At 48.5% G+C, this 18,639-nt stretch overlaps 8 protein-coding genes across 8 annotated transcripts; 4 read left to right on the top strand and 4 right to left on the bottom strand.

Moving 5' to 3' along the window:
* Nucleotides 1-3: 3 nt before the first annotated feature.
* Nucleotides 4-2,039, bottom strand: LACBIDRAFT_324861 (uncharacterized protein; the record flags this gene model as incomplete). The annotated part of the gene is made up of 9 exons (XM_001878513.1): nt 4-315; nt 463-521; nt 578-636; nt 696-1,054; nt 1,107-1,167; nt 1,218-1,544; nt 1,601-1,655; nt 1,706-1,799; nt 2,037-2,039. 9 exons carry the CDS (start codon nt 2,037-2,039, stop codon nt 4-6), a joined length of 1,329 nt encoding a protein of 442 aa, XP_001878548.1.
* A 529-nt stretch (nt 2,040-2,568) lies between these two features.
* Nucleotides 2,569-4,433, top strand: HAG16203 (histone acetyltransferase type B catalytic subunit; the record flags this gene model as incomplete). Its single annotated transcript, XM_001878146.1, has 11 exons — nt 2,569-2,617; nt 2,679-2,755; nt 2,812-2,862; nt 2,924-3,041; nt 3,097-3,293; nt 3,337-3,468; nt 3,528-3,631; nt 3,690-3,733; nt 3,787-4,100; nt 4,157-4,273; nt 4,329-4,433. The coding sequence occupies 11 exons, from the start codon at nt 2,569-2,571 to the stop codon at nt 4,431-4,433; spliced, it is 1,308 nt and encodes a 435-aa protein (XP_001878181.1).
* Nucleotides 4,434-4,586: 153 nt separating this feature from the next.
* LACBIDRAFT_384434 (TonB box-containing protein) lies at nt 4,587-5,798 on the bottom strand. Its single transcript, XM_001878514.1, has 3 exons — nt 5,210-5,798; nt 5,044-5,113; nt 4,587-4,990 (listed from the first exon to the last, which is right to left on the bottom strand). Exons 1-3 carry the CDS (start codon nt 5,503-5,505, stop codon nt 4,742-4,744), a joined length of 615 nt encoding a protein of 204 aa, XP_001878549.1. The 5' UTR covers nt 5,506-5,798; the 3' UTR covers nt 4,587-4,741.
* Nucleotides 5,799-5,909: 111 nt separating this feature from the next.
* On the bottom strand, nt 5,910-9,892 carry LACBIDRAFT_315833 (sterol regulatory element binding protein cleavage-activating protein; the record flags this gene model as incomplete). Its single annotated transcript, XM_001878515.1, has 7 exons — nt 5,910-8,054; nt 8,106-8,270; nt 8,329-8,580; nt 8,630-8,684; nt 8,738-8,964; nt 9,018-9,768; nt 9,819-9,892. The coding sequence occupies 7 exons, from the start codon at nt 9,890-9,892 to the stop codon at nt 5,910-5,912; spliced, it is 3,669 nt and encodes a 1,222-aa protein (XP_001878550.1).
* A 484-nt stretch (nt 9,893-10,376) lies between these two features.
* On the top strand, nt 10,377-11,284 carry LACBIDRAFT_232722 (uncharacterized protein; the record flags this gene model as incomplete). Its single annotated transcript, XM_001878147.1, has 4 exons — nt 10,377-10,505; nt 10,566-10,628; nt 10,687-11,139; nt 11,183-11,284. Coding segments are annotated over 4 exons (747 nt in total), but the record flags the coding sequence as incomplete, so codon positions are not given.
* A 475-nt stretch (nt 11,285-11,759) lies between these two features.
* On the top strand, nt 11,760-13,403 carry LACBIDRAFT_315835 (uncharacterized protein; the record flags this gene model as incomplete). The annotated part of the gene is made up of 10 exons (XM_001878148.1): nt 11,760-11,783; nt 11,837-11,905; nt 11,962-12,028; nt 12,086-12,536; nt 12,588-12,680; nt 12,735-12,756; nt 12,812-12,988; nt 13,037-13,101; nt 13,159-13,324; nt 13,377-13,403. The coding sequence occupies 10 exons, from the start codon at nt 11,760-11,762 to the stop codon at nt 13,401-13,403; spliced, it is 1,161 nt and encodes a 386-aa protein (XP_001878183.1).
* On the bottom strand, nt 13,385-14,693 carry LACBIDRAFT_315836 (uncharacterized protein). The gene is made up of 5 exons (XM_001878516.1): nt 14,425-14,693; nt 14,235-14,368; nt 14,127-14,189; nt 13,699-14,067; nt 13,385-13,637 (listed from the first exon to the last, which is right to left on the bottom strand). Exons 1-5 carry the CDS (start codon nt 14,498-14,500, stop codon nt 13,548-13,550), a joined length of 732 nt encoding a protein of 243 aa, XP_001878551.1. The 5' UTR covers nt 14,501-14,693; the 3' UTR covers nt 13,385-13,547.
* A 1,301-nt stretch (nt 14,694-15,994) lies between these two features.
* On the top strand, nt 15,995-17,452 carry LACBIDRAFT_324866 (uncharacterized protein; the record flags this gene model as incomplete). Its single annotated transcript, XM_001878149.1, has 7 exons — nt 15,995-16,091; nt 16,427-16,467; nt 16,703-16,713; nt 16,804-16,861; nt 17,081-17,197; nt 17,244-17,268; nt 17,292-17,452. The coding sequence occupies 7 exons, from the start codon at nt 15,995-15,997 to the stop codon at nt 17,450-17,452; spliced, it is 510 nt and encodes a 169-aa protein (XP_001878184.1).
* Between the last annotated feature and the right edge of the window lie 1,187 nt (nt 17,453-18,639).

Raw genomic sequence — 18,639 nt, forward strand, 5'->3', positions numbered from 1 at the left:
ACCTTAGAAAGTACCAAGGTGACTTCTCACTGAAAACTCTGCTCCAGTTTTGGCACGAACTTCATCCAGGGTAACTCCCCCTGCCAGGTCAATAAGCTCCATTTTGCCACTCAGTCTATCAACGTCGAAGACTGCCAACTCAGTGATGATGGTGCTGACGGCACGGGCGCCCGTCAAAGGCAGCGAACACTCCTTGAGGATCTTCGATTCGCCGTGCTTGGATGTGTGTTCCAGGACAGCGATCACCTTCGTCTTGTCGGGGTTGGACACGAGATCCATCGCGCCTCCGATTCCTGGTGGTCGTAAGTTAATTAGCTATCGGTGGTAAGAAAATACGTAGAAATACCTTTCAGCATCTTCCCTGGTATCATGAAGTTAGCAATGTCACCAGCTTGCGAAACCTCCATGGCCTTTGCAAAACGTTAGTACCAAGGTTTGGTAGAATAGAAAAATGTAACATACCCCAAGTATTGCAACATCGATATGGCCGCCGCGAATCATTGCGAATGATTCACTTGAATCTGGCAGAAAATGTTAGTCTGACCTAGACAAAACGTCTACAGGGCAACGATCTCACCGAATACCGAAGCGCCGGGTAGAAGCGTGACCGTTTCCTTCCCCGCATTGATAAGGTCACTATGATATCGTCCAGAGGTCAGACGGGAAGTCGAGGATGGGAGAGTCACGTTGCATACGCGTCAAGCTGTTCCTTCGTGGGGTAAGGACCCATGCCTAGAATTCCATTCTCACTCTGCAACCAAACTCGGACGCCAGGTTCCAAATATTCCGGTACAAGTGTTGGCATGCCAATTCCCAGGTTGACGTAAAAGCCGTCTTTGATTTCTTTGGCAGCGCGCCTCGCGATTCGGTGGCGCTGAGTGATAGCAGCGGCTTTCTCTGGAGAAAGAGAGGAGTCGCCGGAGGTGTTCTGATTTGCGAGGGTCACAAATTCGATTTGCTTCTCTGATGTTGCCTGTACGATACGATCGACATAGACGCCTGGCAGATGGATTGCGTTTGGGGAGATGGAGCCCACTGGAACAATATTTTCTGCCTAAAACAAGTCAACTATGGTTGTTTGGGCATTTGCAGGAAATCAAGAATACCTCGACGATGGTCAACTTAGCGTTCTTGGCCATCACGGTGCTGAAGTTCTGTGCAGCATAGCTTTGTTTGTTGACATGTGGTAAATCAACGAATAAAACCAAGAGACATACCGAAAGACACAGTTCCCAACTTCGTCCACTTTCCAGGCGCGCACGAAGGCAACGTCACCTGGCAGAGCGGTCTCCAGAACAAATCTTTTACCATTTATTTCTCTGGCCTCTTTGGGGATCCCCGGCAACGCGACACCGTTTGACGCGCCACCTTCATTATAACGCTGCGGAATAGTGCCCTCCTCTATGGCAGTGGAAGCTCCGGTAGGCGTGAAGAACGCAGGGATGCCAGAAGCGTGCGCGCGTATACGCTCTGCGAGAGTTCCTTGTGGTACAAGTTCCAATGTGATTTGACCCGCAAGGTACCTGCTCTCAAAATTCTTGTTTCTATAGTAGGCTGGCTATGGGCAAAAGTAGTCGGTAGAGAATGGAACGTAACACACCCTCCTGGGTAAGAAGCGATCACTTTGACGAGCTGGTTAGTGTTGATGAGTTTGTCTAAAACTGAGTTCAGCTGCAAATTTAGGAAACTGAACGGGGTATCCAACCCAGGCCAGAGCCAGTAGTTCCCGCATTGTTGGAGACCCCAGTCAAGTTTTGAACATTGGGTCGCCGTGACAAGGCCTCTAGCAGGGTATCTGACTTGGTCCGTTAGCTCTCCCGCAAGTAATCACGGTGGACTCGACAGACCTGGTATACCAGCCAAACCGAACCCTACCAGTCGAGAGTATGAGAAAACGAGCAAGACCACTAAACGCGTACTTGAAGCTCTCACCTCCGCAAAGCAACACAGCTCCTGACTCTATATCCTTGACAGCCTCCTCTGCTGATGACCATACTTTGGACTTGATCGCGGGAGTCTCGGCTGCTATGCTGTACCATCGGTGCTGAGACCGCTTCGCCTTCAATATCCTGAGCGACTTTCCAGTCGCGAAAAGTTGTCTTTTGGGGATCTGTGCGAGCAGCATACTAGTAGAGTGGTCGGAGTTCTTTCAGCTCCAAATAAGACAGCGTGTTTTCCCCCGTGGACGATAGGGAATATAAGATAGGCGTTCGCGGTGGTGGATTGGAGAGCTTCATCAAGAAGGTCGACCCGGACCTCGGCAATTCGGACCATATCCTTAGTCACGTAAACGGGTGGAACCTAACGACGCCCTGCGCTTTATAGAATGAAATGTTGGTCGCCATTCAAAATATTCACAGTCACTATGGGAGAGCGAAAGCAAAGTCATATTCAAGGCAACTGGTCGAAATTATCATGGATTGTCTAGACATCGTCAAATTCTTGGACGAGTGAGCTTGATCGTTGAAGCCGTTGGACAGCAATGCCAAACAACGCGTCAACAGCTGAGCCTGGACTTCCACTTCGCACTCACTCTTTCTTCAATCCACCCGTCTCCCAATTCACAAAATGACTGACTGGACTTCGGACGCAAATGAGGCTCTTACACTCTCTTTAGGTACGCACCTTCGCCACAAATGTCAAAATACCCTTACTTATGTGTGGCCCAAACTTCATAGTGAGGTCGCAGGAGGATAAAGAAGCCTTGGCGGAAAACGAGTCCTATATTGAATTCCACCCAAATTTTACATATCCTGTACGTTGGGCGCGATTATCATATGCGCGGTTCAGCATTTAGACTTGGACGTCTAGATTTATGGAGAAGACGAGAAAATATATGGTTATAATGACTTGGTGATCGATGTATGTCCTGCTTTCATTCTTCATTGTCTTCTTAAATGCTCAATGTCCTGCGGTTTTCTAGTTGCGGTTTGCTTCTGGGTCTCTGGCCCAATATCTGTCAGTAAAATATTCCGAGAAATTGGGATCTTCTTCGACAGTCGATGACGTGGAGGGAACACTGGCCGGATTTATACCTTCAGGTATTAGTCACTTGACTCTTATTTTTATTTTTCAGTTTGAACAGGATTTCGTCAGACTATTACAAAGATGAAAGAGCTTTTTTGAAACGCGTGGCAGAAGAGGCGGTTTCCTTCCAACCGACAGGACAGCTCATTTCAAGTTATACTAGACCTTCGCCTCTTGCTGCATCCAAAGGAAAAGGGAAGGGAGTGGAAAGAATGCAAAATCTGGATCCAGGAAGTGTAGATACGATCGAATTTGAGGTATATCATGTACGTTCATTTCACTTTCCATCATTATTCATACTCACTATAGCACAAGGCAACATGGAATACACCTGGTTTCCGGGAATACCACCGACGAATGCAATTATTTATTTTGCTATATATTGAAGCAGGAACATATATTAACGAGGAGGATGAGGTTTGGGAGTTCGTTCTACTGCAAGTAATTAGTCTCTTTCTCCACACCGCTAAATTAACTTCTGGCTGACCAGGTTTGAGAAGCGAAAGAGAAGGGCTTCGCCACATCTGGCAACGTACCACTTCGTTGGCTATTCATCACTCTATCCCTTCTACCATTTCCCCGAAAAAGTGCGCTTAAGACTGAGGTATTGAAACTTCATGTCATTTTCTTCTATGCCAGTACTCAAGGCTCTCCCAATGTAGCCAATTCGTCATTCTCACGCCATATCAACGCCACGGGCATGGCTGTAAGCACCATCACATAGCCTTCACTCAGTGGCTAACTTATACCTGCGTAAAGCTGAACTTTACAACGCTATCTATCAATATGTTATTCGTCGGTCCGATGTTGCAGAACTAACCGTGGAGGATCCCGCAGAGGCATTCGAGGACCTCCGAGACAAGAATGACCTCAAAATGCTTCTTGCCAACGAGCAGTTCATGCAAGAAGGTTTTGGCGGTGAAGTGTCACATGGAGGTGGTCGCGTGGGCGGGGTGGGGAGAACGGGGAAGAGTGGGCGGGGAGGCACCGGAATATCGACGAAGGGGAAGATGGGCCCTCCAGCTGATAAGGCATGGGTTGAGAAGTGGAGAAAGGATTTGAAAATTGCAGGGGTAAGCTTCAGTTCCAATATACCATCTAGCTTACTATTTGCTGAGGACTATGACAGAGGCAGTTTCAACGACTCGTCGAAATGCTTATTCTTTTACGATTGGATGCATCCGACGCACGCGGCCTGCGAGCGTATCGGTTACAGGTTAAAGAACGCCTCTATCGGTTTAATTTTGTGAGTTAGTTGTTGCGGAATTGGCTCAAATCTAAACATTTTGCGCCTTGTCCAGGAAATTCTTGCTCAGCTGGAGAAGGATGAGCGTCACGAGAAACTGGAAGAGACATTCCAAACTGTGAAAGAGGATTATCATCGGCTTTTAGCCTTGGTTCATTGATGATGCTCAACAAATTAGCCCCTATGTGCATGTTCCCATGATTCTAGCTATCCAGTCGATGATAAGCCCTATCTAGTATCGCATGTTACTCTGGCTTTCGTGTGTTCATCTTTGGGTCTCTATTCTCCAAATCATTTCGTTCAAACGTGATTTCAACAATCGACAGTGGGCCCTGAAACCATACATAAAACCCACGTAAACCCGAAGAAACGGCACATCAGCCCAAAGAAATGACACAACCCAAAAAAATGAACCATTAACCCAAAGAAATGAACCATAAACCCAAAGAAATGGAAGATTTGGAATCCTCAAGCTTCTACCGCAGCAACGCACCCTTCACCCTGAGGATCCTCGTCATGGGGAAGAGCCTCCATCCCATCACCAGTTCGCTCCCGTCTTTTCTTCTCCATAACGACAAATGATAGGACGATCAAGTCGATGTCGAGGGAACATGGTTGTATTCGAAGAGCTGACTTCCTCTCGCCAGCGAAAAGGCCTTCAGCGTTGATTGTATTCACGTGGCGCGCGACTTCTTCGTCAGTACCAGACCGCAAAAGCTGACCATGATAGTCAAACGGATATACACGCAATATGTGACATGAATGTTCACCACATAACCGGAATTTTTTGATGTCATCCATTGATACTCCTCTCCGTCATTCCCAACGAAATAACGGGATCTGAGGTATGTTTCCACGAGTCAGATGACAGTTTAACAAGAAGAGAGTGAGGGATAACAGCCGGAAAGGGGGTGGGTATGGGAATGGCCAACGTACGGACTGAGCTTGCGCCGCCTGTACAGAAACTTGCGGGCGCGTACACCAACCCCAGGCTTTCCGACACACCTCCCAAGACCGCCAAGTAGTGGGCTGCGAATGATAGTTGGAGTTTCCCAGGACTTCCATTCGATCTCTGCAACTATGCTGTCTTCCGTTGAATCTGCAGGGCGCTGTATGTGGGTTACACGAACACCCCCTCTGAGCTTGGCCGTACGAATCTGGTAATGCGCGACGCCGTTGGCTGATACGAGAACAGAATTTTCTGGATTGTTTGGGATAAGAAAAAAGTCCATGATCTTGGAGTTTGGAATTTATGATCGGTTTGTGCCACTGGCTGCGAGATGCGAGGCGTCGAGCAAAGTACAATGGCAAAACAGGGCAATAAGATTCAGTTTATGCACCAGGCACTAGGAGGAAAGTAGGAAAGAGGGAATGCGACCTTTCAAACTAGGGCTGACAGTTGTAGTTCAGTCTGTAAATTCCATTAGGGGTACGGGTAATTTTAGCGGGGTACAGGTAGAATCTAGTCTAGACCAGAACCTCCCCCTTCAAGATATAATAAGTCGACCTCTTTCAGAGGAAAGAAGTGACTACTGACCATAGTAACAAATGTCCGAATCCGGGTTCCTTGTAAAGTCTACAAATATACAGGTATTCAAGCGATACAGAGCGTGCGGGTGTTCACAGCAAAAATGGATCATGATTCAGCGAAATTGAAGACTCCAACGGTGTTCCCAAACCCAGCAAGGGCATGTGAAGGAGATATGAGGAGGGGTGCAACACGAGTGAATGGTAGGCGGGCGATGCACTCTCCTGATATTGGTGGCATTGATGAGAGAGGAATTGTTGACGGTGTTTCTGGAGGTTTCAAAGCCAACGAAGAAAGTATTGAACTGCGCAACAATGCAACGGAAGGATCGTACGTCCACAATTCCCATCGATCCAAAGTGGCAGTTGTCAGTCCATGAGATGATGGAGCAAGTTTCATTGGTATTGTCGTTCCCCCTTTTAATTTTCCTTGTTGACGAGGTTTACGTCGAATGCCAACAAACTTTGCAGTGGTTACATCCCATCCACCTCGTTCACAGGTGATATCCGCCAACTGGGCGATGATTGCGTTCCGCCAAAAGGATGAGGGATTCGTAGGTGTCACTGAGCCATTTGAGGCATCATAGTCGTCCCCGGCCAAGGGTAGTGTGAGTTGTTCTGACGATCGTCGACCAGTGTCCTTTTCTGATGCCCGTCGGGAATGTACGCCGTGCCCAGAGACAGGGAACGAAGATGTTTCAAACGCCGTGGCAAGCCTGGCTCGTGAGGCCACGGGAGAACTTTTGTGAGAGATTGCAGCATTGCTGCCACTGCGCGACCTCCGACCCAGACTCTCCCGAGAAGACATGCGGTGAAGTTGACTATGTGCGCATGTACATCTTCGGAACTGATCGTTCAGATACAACTTGAAAACCCTAACGACATGGTCGACTGAAAATGCCACGGAGAGACTCTCCATGGGAAGCTGACCACAAAAATGGCAGGTCTCGCAAAGCACTGGCGAAATACGCAGATGATTCACCATCCCATTGGATTCTTCCAGAATCGAGATGCATTCGCCCGTATGTCCATCCCAAAGGGATACCGTCCCAGCTTCGGTCGCAGTAGCGAGAACGAGCCGGGTACGTCCGCTGAGCTGAGCCTCGCACGCGTGTACCTTCCAAACCACATCGAACGGATTCCCTGGCTGGATATGGAATCCCGGCGAGAGCGCAGATTCAAATTCGCCTATCTCCACGAGATCAAGTGTTCCATCGTTCAAACAAAATGCAACCAAAATGCGATCATCTGGCAGGACGTGCAGCAGGGACGTTCGGATGACTGAAGCGTTGTGCGATGTTGTGAAGTATGTTACCGTAGGATGATCTCCAATTGACCACCGTGTTGCTGCACCATTCTCATATGTTGCTAGAAGAGTGAGTGGGGATTCAGACGGTTTGCGTCCTGGTGGAGAGGGAGTTTGTCCAAGGGTTGTCACAAATTGAATCTCCGTGACACCAGCGGAGGAATTAGGCAAGGCCAGCGGTGGAAAGGAGCGGATTTGATTTCCCTCCATCGACCATGCCGAGATAATCCCGGTCCCCGTGCCCACACCAAAATGATCTCCTTTATCATCGATGTTGACACAAGTCAATGTTGCAGCTGCGGATGAACTGCTCGCTGCACGCGGCAAAACCTCTGTAGCGTCTATAGAAATATGCGACTGTGTATCAGTCCGCCAGATGATAATCTCGTTGTGAATGCCGACAGAGATTACGACCTGACCATCCTTGCTTGCAGCGATGAGTTCTACATCACTGGCAAAGGCACGTGGAAGTGTTGAGAAGGATATACGTCCCTCCAAAGATGATTCCTCCTTGTTAGTTGGAGTAAAAATGTCTCCTCTGTTTCGTTGAGCTTCCAGTAGTTCGGTATTCTTCAAAAGATAAAGCAATAAACCCCACAAAATACTAGTTGTAGCGGCAATGGGGAGAACCATGACCTTCAAAAGCCAGAGTATGAATCGGAAGGTTCGCATCGAAAAACGAGGTCGGTGAATTTTTGGCGAGCTAGTATTGTCAAGTTTTGGACTGAATGTAACAACAGTGGGAATTTCTATGCGAAGATGGAGCAGGGACTCTTGATTAGGATTGAGCAGTTGCCATATTTGCCAAGCAGCAGAGGTCTTATTAGGCCCTACGTTGGAGAGCCTGCCGTTACTGATGCTGGGACGCTTGATATGACGAGCGGCTTGAACTGTAGACGAGGTTGCGGTGTATGTGGAGTAGTATAGCGTCGCCGTGATCGCTAAAAGCTGAAGAAGACGTATAAACAACGTTTCTCAGAACTTCGAGAGAGAGATTACCATTAAGAGACTGATGTTAGTTGCCGCGCGACCTTTCAGAATGCTTTGAGTACCAGTCATCAGCTTTTGCCATGGCGAGGGAGGTTGTTTTAAGCTTGGCGACTCCTTGCGAATCGGTGGTATCGAGGGTGCGAGGCTGGTGTCCTTGCGCAGTAACTCTTCAAGCTGTGTAAACCTTTGGCGTAAGTACTTTTGACGTAGAGATCGTTGGAGATATATATACCTCCAAGCGAGCAATATCAATTGAGAGCACGGCCATGAAGAATGTATGAGCGAGGAACCAATGCGCCACCAAAACCACAATGGCAAATGCACAAAACTGACGTACAGCACCAACGGCGAAGACAGCGATGATTCCGAGGGTCGCGTTGTAAAAGACGACCTTGAGAGTATTCGATGTGCCGGCTCTGCTGAGTCCCTCTGCAATTCGCTGTTTGACCGATAATGTGACAGATGTTTTCCCAACTGCATCGACCTGAAATCACGTTACGGTGCTGATACCGAATAGAGAGACGGACTCATACCAAGCTGAACATGTTCTCCGCGCCGACGAAAATGATGACAACAGGAAGCAGTTCCCTTGACCGGGAGGGTGAGAAATTACTGATGCTTCGAGATTAGGAGACACATACCAAGGCACCATGGTGATTCTGAAGCCCACAAGTGCACACACACTAAGTGACGTAATAGTACTGACCGCGATTTCCACCAAGGCTGTGAATGTGACACCCAAACGAGAGTGCACGGCATCCATCTGGTGGAAGGACCATGCAACGTAGGCGAAGAAGCCGATGTATGCAAGATAGAGGAAAGCCGAGATGGCCGACCAGCCCATGCTAGATGACAAATTTGTATCGTACTGTGTGTCACATTGAATGGCAATACTGCGCAGTGGAGGAAGGTACGACGGACCTCTAGAGCTACGATGGTAGGTTCCTGGATCTGAACCGTTATTTCCGCGTGTTGAGAAAAGGCATGTTGAACTGTTTGAACCCACTGTGCATGTTCGGTATTTCCGAAACAATCGGATTCCGGAAAGAAGTAAGTTAGAGCTAAGAAAGTGGCGTAGTCGAACTTCGAACTGGAGACATGATGCTCGTAAGACCCTCGGCCAGCAAGAACCATAGCTGGCGTTACAATCACGCCAGCCACGGTGACGTTTTGCCGATGACTGAGTGCATTTGGAGTGTTAAAGTCCCATCGCAGAGCGTCCCGATCATAATTCCAGAAGGCCAAGGGAGAAAGCACGAAGCACTTTCCGTCAGGTTGTTTGAGGCAAGGCGAGTCTCCGGCGGCAATCAGCGTCTCCAGGCGGAGTTCAAGGTCAAGAGCCGATAAGAGGGTGTGTTGGTTAATAGCTCCTTCGTCGTCGGTCGAGGGTCCCTGGATAAGAACACGCTCAACGCGAACGGCTCGTCCAACTTGACATTTAGCACGAGATACGGGATCATCATGAACACGAAGTGTGTCATAGCCTGACCACAAATTGACCAAATCTTTCTGCGCCTGGAAGCCAGACACGGTCTCCGGAGATAGGAATGAGTCTAGAAACGCATGCGTATTTTGCTGAGACGACGAGTAGATGGAGAGTGCTGGATAAAAGAGAGAGGTTATGACAATACAAGATATGAGGATGACGCGAATTTGATGTGTTGCACAATGGCTAGAGCGCCAAGTCAGAAAACGTAATTGAGGAGGTGAAGAACCACGCACAGTCCAAACTGAAAGAAAAACCTCTGCCCCAAAATCCGAATCCATTGAAAGAGAGTTGCGAGACGATGCGGCATAATTGACAAGGTATTGAAGTGAACTTGAATACCAGCCGTCAGTTCAATGAGCAAGAAGCGAAGAAGGCGATGCCGACACAGATAGGAGCGCTGTCAGAGTAGAATATAAATATAGGGATGTAGAAGATAGTAAGAACCGCTGCGAGAATTCAAAAGGAACTGAATAACGCGCAGGGCATAGTATCCACCACGCAGCAATTTGGAGGTAGCCGCTGAGTAAAGGGTTATTTTAAGTAAGGGGCCCACGGGGAACTGCATCGCCACGTGTGGTCACGTGATTGCATTCCACTTCTCAGCCGCCAAGACTCGGGTTTTGCTGGCTTGTCCAAGCTCGTCCACCATGGCCTCCATATTAAAGCCTTTCTCGAGGGTGGCGTCTGTCGTGCAAAGAGGGGTTGGTCCTACGACCTCTAACAGATGTGCGTCACGATTTTTTAGACAACGGGATTGATGCCAACTCTTCTCACCAGTCCTCCACCAAACCAACGCGCGATATGCTATTACGCAATTTCAGATGCCAGCTATGTCACCTACGATGACTGAAGGTGGAATTGCAGGGTGGAAGAAGGGCGAGGGAGAAGTATTCAGTGCGGGAGATGTGCTCCTTGAGATCGTATGTATTTTAGTCAAGTTCTAATTCCTTTTTAACACATGACATCTTCTTTTCATTTAGGAAACCGATAAGGCGACAATAGACGTTGAGGCTCAAGATGACGGTATTATGGGCAAAATTCTGGTCAGTTTGGAAGTGTACTCTGGGTTCCAACAATGCCAACAAGCAGCGACGTCACTAGGCCCCAGATGGTTCCAAAAATATTCCAGTAGGACAAATAATTGCATTCTTGGCAGAGGAAGGCGACGATATCTCAAACATTGAAGTGCCGAAGCAGCAAGCTGCGCCTCCCACACCCAGACAGGAGGCTTCATCACAATCTCCGGCGGTTGACAGCTCAGTTCAACCAACACCGCAACCTTCTGAGCCGCCCACCCTCCTGTCCCATGCCCTCCCATCCCATTCAAGGCCTCTATTCCCCTCTGTCCACCGACTTCTACTGGAGAACAATATTTCCGACCCAGGCAAGATTCCGGGGACCGGAGTACGGGGTATGATCACCAAGGGGGACGTTCTTACATTCCTCGGTAAAGCGTCAGGGCCGAATGGGACATTCAAACAATCCCCTTCCCCCATCGAGGAGGGGAACAAACTTTTGCAGAAGAAGGAAGAGGTCAAGGTACGTAAGTTCAGTGTTTTGGGGCACTTGCTTTCTAATCTATCTCGTGAAGATCGAGCCTCTCGACGGCCCTGCCATTCGTCGGCTGATTGTCTCATCCATGCTCCAAACCTCACTGAAAAAACGCAATCCTCCTCCAGGTACGCAACCCGACGGGTGATGTTCAATGTTGTGCTGACCTTCATGCGCTGTAGCTTTCGCAGACGCCGATTTTGACTCAGTCATTTCTGGCTATCTTCCCCCGACCCCTAAGCCTCCGTCGAAGGTTACCTCTACGACATTCTCATCAAAAAGTCCCTCTTTTATCGACGGTTTGATTTGAATTTAGACGTAATTTTCTGGGCCCTTACTTACTTAGAAGAAAGCTGGTAATAGACGTACTGGCTAAGCACTGCTCCAAAGGAAGCCGCAAGTTTTCATTGATAGTTCGCGTAATTCTCAACAACTGCTTCAGCGCACGCAAAAGCGCTAATAACAGACTACACGGCACTTTTGTAAGGAAGTAGATAATTTTTGGATAATTTACTTTGGTACGCGATCGTCACATGACGTGACTCAACGCGGTTCTCACCACAAATTGTTTCAACTTCTCGTCGTCGAATGCCATCTCCTGTTCAAGAAATCGACTCTCAAGCATGTCACAGGGGGAGCTCCCTCCAGTACGTTTTCAAGTGCAAGGAAAATGCTAGTCTTGATGCTCAAATGCCCGCAGGTTCTAACGGCATCTGTGCATGACGTTCGCTATCTAGCCGCCCTACTTCGAGGTGTGAACTTTGTCAACGTACGAAAGAAGCAGCTCATTCGTCGATCGCACCTATTGCTGAATCGTACCTTCAGCGAGCCACCGTTACAGTAACGAAACGGGGCCTCACCATCAGCGTTGAAGAAGCCCGCACCTTGCTCGGTACGTCGCCATAATTGATTGGTTTAGTCGAAATGCGAGACCTCACCCAGCTGGAAGGCACTGCGTTTGTGTTCGCAGAAATCTTTGACGAATACGTGTATCACGCCGATGGCGATGGCCAACTCCCCACGTCTTCTCAAAACTCGGACGACGAAGGCGAGGCGGATAACGCTGCGTTTGAAATTCCGCTTAATATTTTGATTGACTGCCTCAACATATTTGGCACTGCTGGTCCTGCTACTTCTAGTAGTAGTGGGGGTGGAACAGGGAACTACAAACGATGGCGTCAAGTTGACGAAGATGGCTCAGATGACACGCGAGACGATGGTGATAACGGAGGAAGAGGGAGGGGAGGGGGAGGGGGAGGTAGGAGAGGTGGTGGTGGTGGTGGTGGTGGTTCGAGGGGAGCTGGGGGGACCATTGAGACTTACCTTGGAGGTGGGACTGACAAGGCTACAAGCATGCGTATGTCGTACGCTGGGGCTGGGTATCCATTGACACTTCTCATGTGCGTCTTGCTGTTTCCACAACTCAAAATCTTCCAACCTGATTTTTTTAGAGCGGAAGACGCATCTGGTCCCACCACTACCTGCGAAATTACGACCTTTGACCCAGAACCTCAACTCGAGTTAGAGTTTGACAATTCAGCAATGTGAAACATCTTTGCTCCCCATCCGAAGCCAATTCAGCTGAACGTCCCTTCTAGAGTTCTAAAAATCATTCTCAAAGTACCTCTTTCAAGGCTACTTGCTCCGCACGGTCCTCACGTTTTAATGCCTTTAGTCTTCCTGGTTACGAGACGCCCTGTCAGAACTCGACCCATCGTGCGACAAGTTGACTTTCATCGGGAACCCTCCTGTTAATACAGTCGTTGCACCCAACGGTGGTCAAAGACAACAACGAAATACAACAAAGCCAATGCTGCGAATACAGGCTGGAGGGACGTTCGGCAGTACTGAAGTAAGTGTAACCTTATTATCTCATCATTGCCCCTTTAATGATATATAGATGGACTACCCCAACGACCGTGATGTGCTAGAGACGTTTGAATGTACGAGAAGTGTTAGTTTCAGGTATTTATCCCCATAACAATTTTTTGCACCGATCCGAAATTCCAACGCTATCTGTAGCTATCGATTTGGGCATATATCTCGCACTCTACGAGCTCTTCAAAGTTCAACAAAAACTTCATTGCGGATCGACGAGGAAGGTCTTCTCAGCCTCCAATTTCTTATGCCGTCACCGAAATCGGCAGGTGGGGGACCAGAGTTCGCTGACGCCTTTATTGAGTTCCGAGTGAGTTCATTGAATTGTCCTGAATGTACGAAGACTGATAAAACCGTTCGAGTGTCTGGCTTTGGATGACGAGTTGTAAACTGTATTGCCGCTGCAAACATATTGGCATGTTGTACACTATCATACATCATATGTACAGATTTGAGCTCCATTTTTTGACAGCAAATACAAAAATTGAAACAATCATCACTGAATGTTATACATCGCGTCGAAACGCAATAGCTCAGACGAGCTCATTGAATACCTTGTTCCCAATTCCACGCGAATTTGCAAGATTAGAAACAAACATCCTCCGAATCGCGGCACCGTCAAGCTGACAGGTGAGTGTCACTTAGCACGCCACAACGCCGCCAATGGACTGATCAGCAACTCACCTGACTTTCCACATCTGATGAGAACTTGACGGATATCCTACCGGGACCTGTGGTCACCGGGCTGCAGATTTCAGTCTGGACATGGGTTGCTAGGGGAGCGCCAACTGGTACGGGAGGCCCACGGGGACCTCCCGCATGAACACTTCGTTGACCATATCCCATAGAGTGCATCTCAAAGAGGGACGGTCTGCGCGGACTCATAGTCGGAGAGCGGGAGAACATGATGCGGGGTGTGTTTGGAGGTGTCGGGAAAGGATTGTACGGGGGAGCATCGAGGTCACTTGTTAGTAGTTGGGCCAGTTCCTGGGGGTTTGTCGCGACAAGGGCGATTACTTCTTCAACCAGGACGTTCGTTGTTCCGTCTGGCATCTGGAGAGGCGGGGATAAATCTCAACGTTAGATAACATTGAGTGGATAGATCAACTGACCAGAATTTTCCCCAATATACCTGGGGCGTACGCTTCCACGTCAATCATAGCAATGTCTGACTCCTAACAGACGCTCAGCATGGTGCTGTAGAATATACATCAACATACGATTTGAAGTAAAACGTCCCCCGCAACGAACGCTTCCCCTTCCTTCTTCCTCCATCGGGTGATCGTTCCCTCAGTCATAAGAGGAGACATCGCAGGCATAAGGATCGCTTGTCTCCTCAACGAGCCGTGGATCGCTATATCGTATAATCGTTATGGCTGGGGTATATTCGATGACTCGACAGAAACTCACAACGTCTCCTAGTCATGTGTTGGGCTTGCATTCTGCAGGACTGCACTGCAGCCTTCGAGACAGCGAAAGTGGACATATAACGATGGTGATGTTGGCCAGCAACGATGGGGGGGATATACCGCGATCCTCGCGTATTTATACTCGACGCCTGGGAAAGATGGGTGGGCACAGATCAGGGTGAACAGCGTACAGCATTCAAAGACCAGTAGTTCAAAAGCTTGACGCCGGTGAGCAGAACGATCCGGTATAGACTTGCAGGTTGGTCTTATGAGGGAAGGATTGTCACTTTGGAGCATGTTTTAAAGTAAAGTCCATCTCATGACCAGGCCGGCCATGACATCATTGGACCTGACTCGATCCTCTAGCCTCCTCTAGCCCAATTGTAGCCAATGCGTACCTCTCCAACTAAGGACTCAAACGGAACTTACACGGAATTCTCACTAAGTCTTTGACACCCTCATATTTGACATCTTCGACTTCTTTGTATCCCAAGAGATGCCACCAATTCAAGTTGAAGGCTCCTCCAAAACGAACCCCCAACGAATCCGATAAGCAGTGATGATTGCGATGATGGGTTTAGTTTCCACTGGCATTCCGAGTGCTGAAAGGCTGTGTTGAAAAGCCTTTCAGCTCTCGGAAAGCCACCGGGAAGCTCGATGGAGGGATGTCCATCTGCCGCGCCTCCAACAGCCTCAACGTTGCTTTGCCGAGCTAAACGACCAAGGTTGAGAGACCTGATATGGTGAGATGAACTAACTACTGAGAAGAAACCCAGAAAAAATCGCGCCTTTCGCCTATAACATCCATGTGACGCTCAAAAAGCAGGAAGCCTCGGAGATTTGAGGCATAACGCGGGAAGGTGTCTAGGCTGGCAAACGAACCAATGTCCGACGGGAAAAGTCGGTGTTCGCTAAAATCTAGAATGTGGTTTATGCAATTCGGTGTAGCGCATCACTGAAATAAGTAAACGAAGAAGTTGACCTAGACCCGTCTGGACTTGAATGGGTAAGAAAACGAAATTCGTGCGTCTTGAGGCTTGAGCGCTTAAGCACCGTTGTCAGAATTCCTGGCCATACCAAAATAGTGGCAATTTTGGGGAATGAGATTAGTGGCGACACGAGAGTGCTGCCTGCCTCCAGCTGCTCAGGGACTCTTCCCTGACGTGACCCCTAGTACGCCCATGGCACGTAGCCCACACGCTAGCGCGGGTTCCAGGGAGCTAGAATCGAGATGGAAGGGTGTTCGGGGTAGCCTCACTTTGCAGGTAAGGCTCAAGGTATAGTCTGTGATCGATGTGATCAGCAGTGATGGGAAGAGGGTGAGCGCTATTTTTAGTCACATGGCGTTTATTTATGTCAAGTCCTCTGAAACGAACGTCGATTCTAGCCTCTTGCCACTGATGCGTAAAAATCAGGCCGATATAGGAGTATGCATAGGAGTCGCCGATTGATGAGGAAATTTAACGTTGTGGATGGCATTGTTCAACGCGCCACGGAACATGGTGGATGATGCAAGAGGACCGTGACGACTGCGCCAATACATATCGTCACTCCATCTATGGAAAGAAACAATGAGATTCGAGCGAGGCCTGGGCTACAACGTGCCCAAATTGCTTCAGCTTCGCGGGAAGGTTGAAGGGGGTGGAAGAACTTCTTCGATCGAGGAAGGTTTGAGAGACTGGCCAGTTAGGTGATAAAGAGCGTCGTCTCGGGTCGGTGGAGTTTCGTTGCTCTTCCTATAGGACGCTATTGACCACGGGACCACGTCTGTCGGTGCGAGGGTTGGTGCCAGTGCTAACGCGAATTCGCCAAAACGTTAACCCCGCCGACGAGCCAGCACCTAATTAGCATGTTCTTATGCGCAATGGATGGCAGCATCAGTTAATATTACGCCAATTCTATCAGTGCCAGTGTAAAGCGCAATGCCAGTAAGACCTCGAGGACTGACATCTCCAAAGACTAGGGCCCATTTTGCTTTTCTCAGAAAACGTGGTGACGGATAGAATTCGAAATTGCGGCGCCAAAAGACATGCGAAAACCGCCAGTAAGTACGTGTGGGGATGGTGTGGGATATATCGGATTACAATGGTCGATTATAACCGCCTCTTGACAAAATTAGAGGCGGATTCTGATTGAATCTGAAAAAAAAAACCTGGTGGTTGTGGTTGTGGAAGAGTGAGGTATACCGGTTTCACCGACTTACTTACTGCCGTTTGCATAATTCCGTGAACACTGCGATTTTTTCCCCCACCAATTGTACACTTTCACACGTCCCGCAGATATCTGATCAGTAAGATAACCGTGATTCTGCATACCCTCCATGATGCCACCAATCCCCGATGATCTCGAGCGAACGGTGGTAGATTGATATTTTTTGAAGAAGGCCTAACCTATTGACCCCACCCCACTCGCAATTGACTGGAAAATGGTCACTCGTTGTCAGTAGCTGATAATCACGTCACGCGTCAGTTCACGGAATTAATGAGAACGCGTCGGTCTAAAAATAGCTTATCAGTCGCGTACCGGTCATGTCGCCATACCGTTGACAAGTATACAAACGCGCAGGCGCTTCCAGTTCGCAAATCACCGCAATCGATTGAAAGTGCTCGTAGTATTTTTCCTGTTGACAATGATCACATATTCCGCCATCTAATCAGCTTTTGAATCAATACTTACTAGGAGACATCATCGGATTTCCTCCCCCTTCTCATGTCAGAAATATTCTCGAAGTGAGAAGGCTGTGCTTGCACAGTGAGAAGGCGATCGGGCCAACTGTAAGCAGCGCTTAAGTATAGACAGATGGATTCAACGGGTTCATAGGTGAGTCGACTACCCGAACCACGCCGTGAGTATTTTACCCTCCTCTAGAGGATACCTTGAGGGATGCTCCGAGCCGAGGGTTGAGGCCTCAACACCCGGTTCGGAGCATTCACATCCTCAACGTTAACGCTGAGGATGTGAATTTTGAATTCGGAAGGTCCGGCAACCACCCGGGGATAAACAAGGACTTACTGGCGCGCGGTTGGTAAGGATGTGGGCGTTATTAAACCCGTTCTATGCTTGGCGGATGCTAACGCGATCCAGCTATATCATCTGCCCAAAGCGTGTCGCGACGCTCGATGGTTTGCAACATTCGAAAAGGACCTGGTGACAGGGAGCGGTGTCTGCTGTCCTGGACAAAGGAAATTTCCGCTCCCTGTCGGTACACAATATTTTCAGTTTTATTGACTGCGAAATCGCGAATTTGCTGACCGTGTCGCGGTCGCGGACTTGCTATATCAAACGTTCGAGCTTTATCTCCTTTGACTGATATTTTCCGTGTTAAATCTTTTCGGAATCTACCGGCGAACATCAAGTTGCCGATATGGCCTTTCGTTTATCTTCGCCCGCGTCTTCTTCCTCCGTCTTCTCATCTGCTGTGAAACGCATGTGAATTCTCGTCTCCGTAGTTACTCCCAGCCCGCAAGCTTACCTTGAGATATCTTCGCATAAACTGGTTATTTGAAACGTTGCAATTTATTTTGATGGAAATCAGCTTGCCCTGCGATATCAGCGAGCGCTCAGGTTACAACATCAAGTGAACATCAACGTTTCAACTTGCGGGAGGAGGAGATTGAGCGGGCCGAATGGTCAGGGCCATGGCGCTAACATCCTTGAACCCAAGTGCACACGTGCGCTGCGCAAGGTATTTGTTCTAATCTGTTCTAATGCTCGGTCAGTGGCCCCGTCCAGAACGACGGAAAATATCAGGTACTCATTGGATTATTTTTCGCAAGTGTTTGTTTGTCTGTATGACAGCGCCTTTTTCTTTTTGACCATTTTTATTGTTGTTTGAGCTCCGGAGGTTCATTTACGATCTTGTTGAGGATAGGATGCCCTAGAGTCCGAGACAAGCGGTTTCTTTTGAAAAGGATGAATTGAACAAAATTTGACACTCAGTTACGCGGAGGAAAGCAAATGGCGTGACATATCGATGAAGCCCTTGGAGCGCTTACAACTCTAAAGGGCAAGGACTACATATCCAGTAAGATGCACGTTATGATCAGGATTTGTTGTTACCTACCATCGATAGGGAGTATCGGTAATACTCGCAAATAAACAAGCCTGCAAGATCGTTTTCCTTTGAACGAACGGATAGATTGGACTGCTCATTAGTGGGACGGATTCAAACTCTGTAGACATGTTTGCAAGAAAAAACAAAGGAAATGACTCCATA

This window comes from Laccaria bicolor, genomic scaffold (assembly GCF_000143565.1).
Source record: "Laccaria bicolor S238N-H82 LACBIscaffold_6 genomic scaffold, whole genome shotgun sequence".
In the NCBI taxonomy this organism is placed as follows: domain Eukaryota; kingdom Fungi; phylum Basidiomycota; class Agaricomycetes; order Agaricales; family Hydnangiaceae; genus Laccaria; species Laccaria bicolor.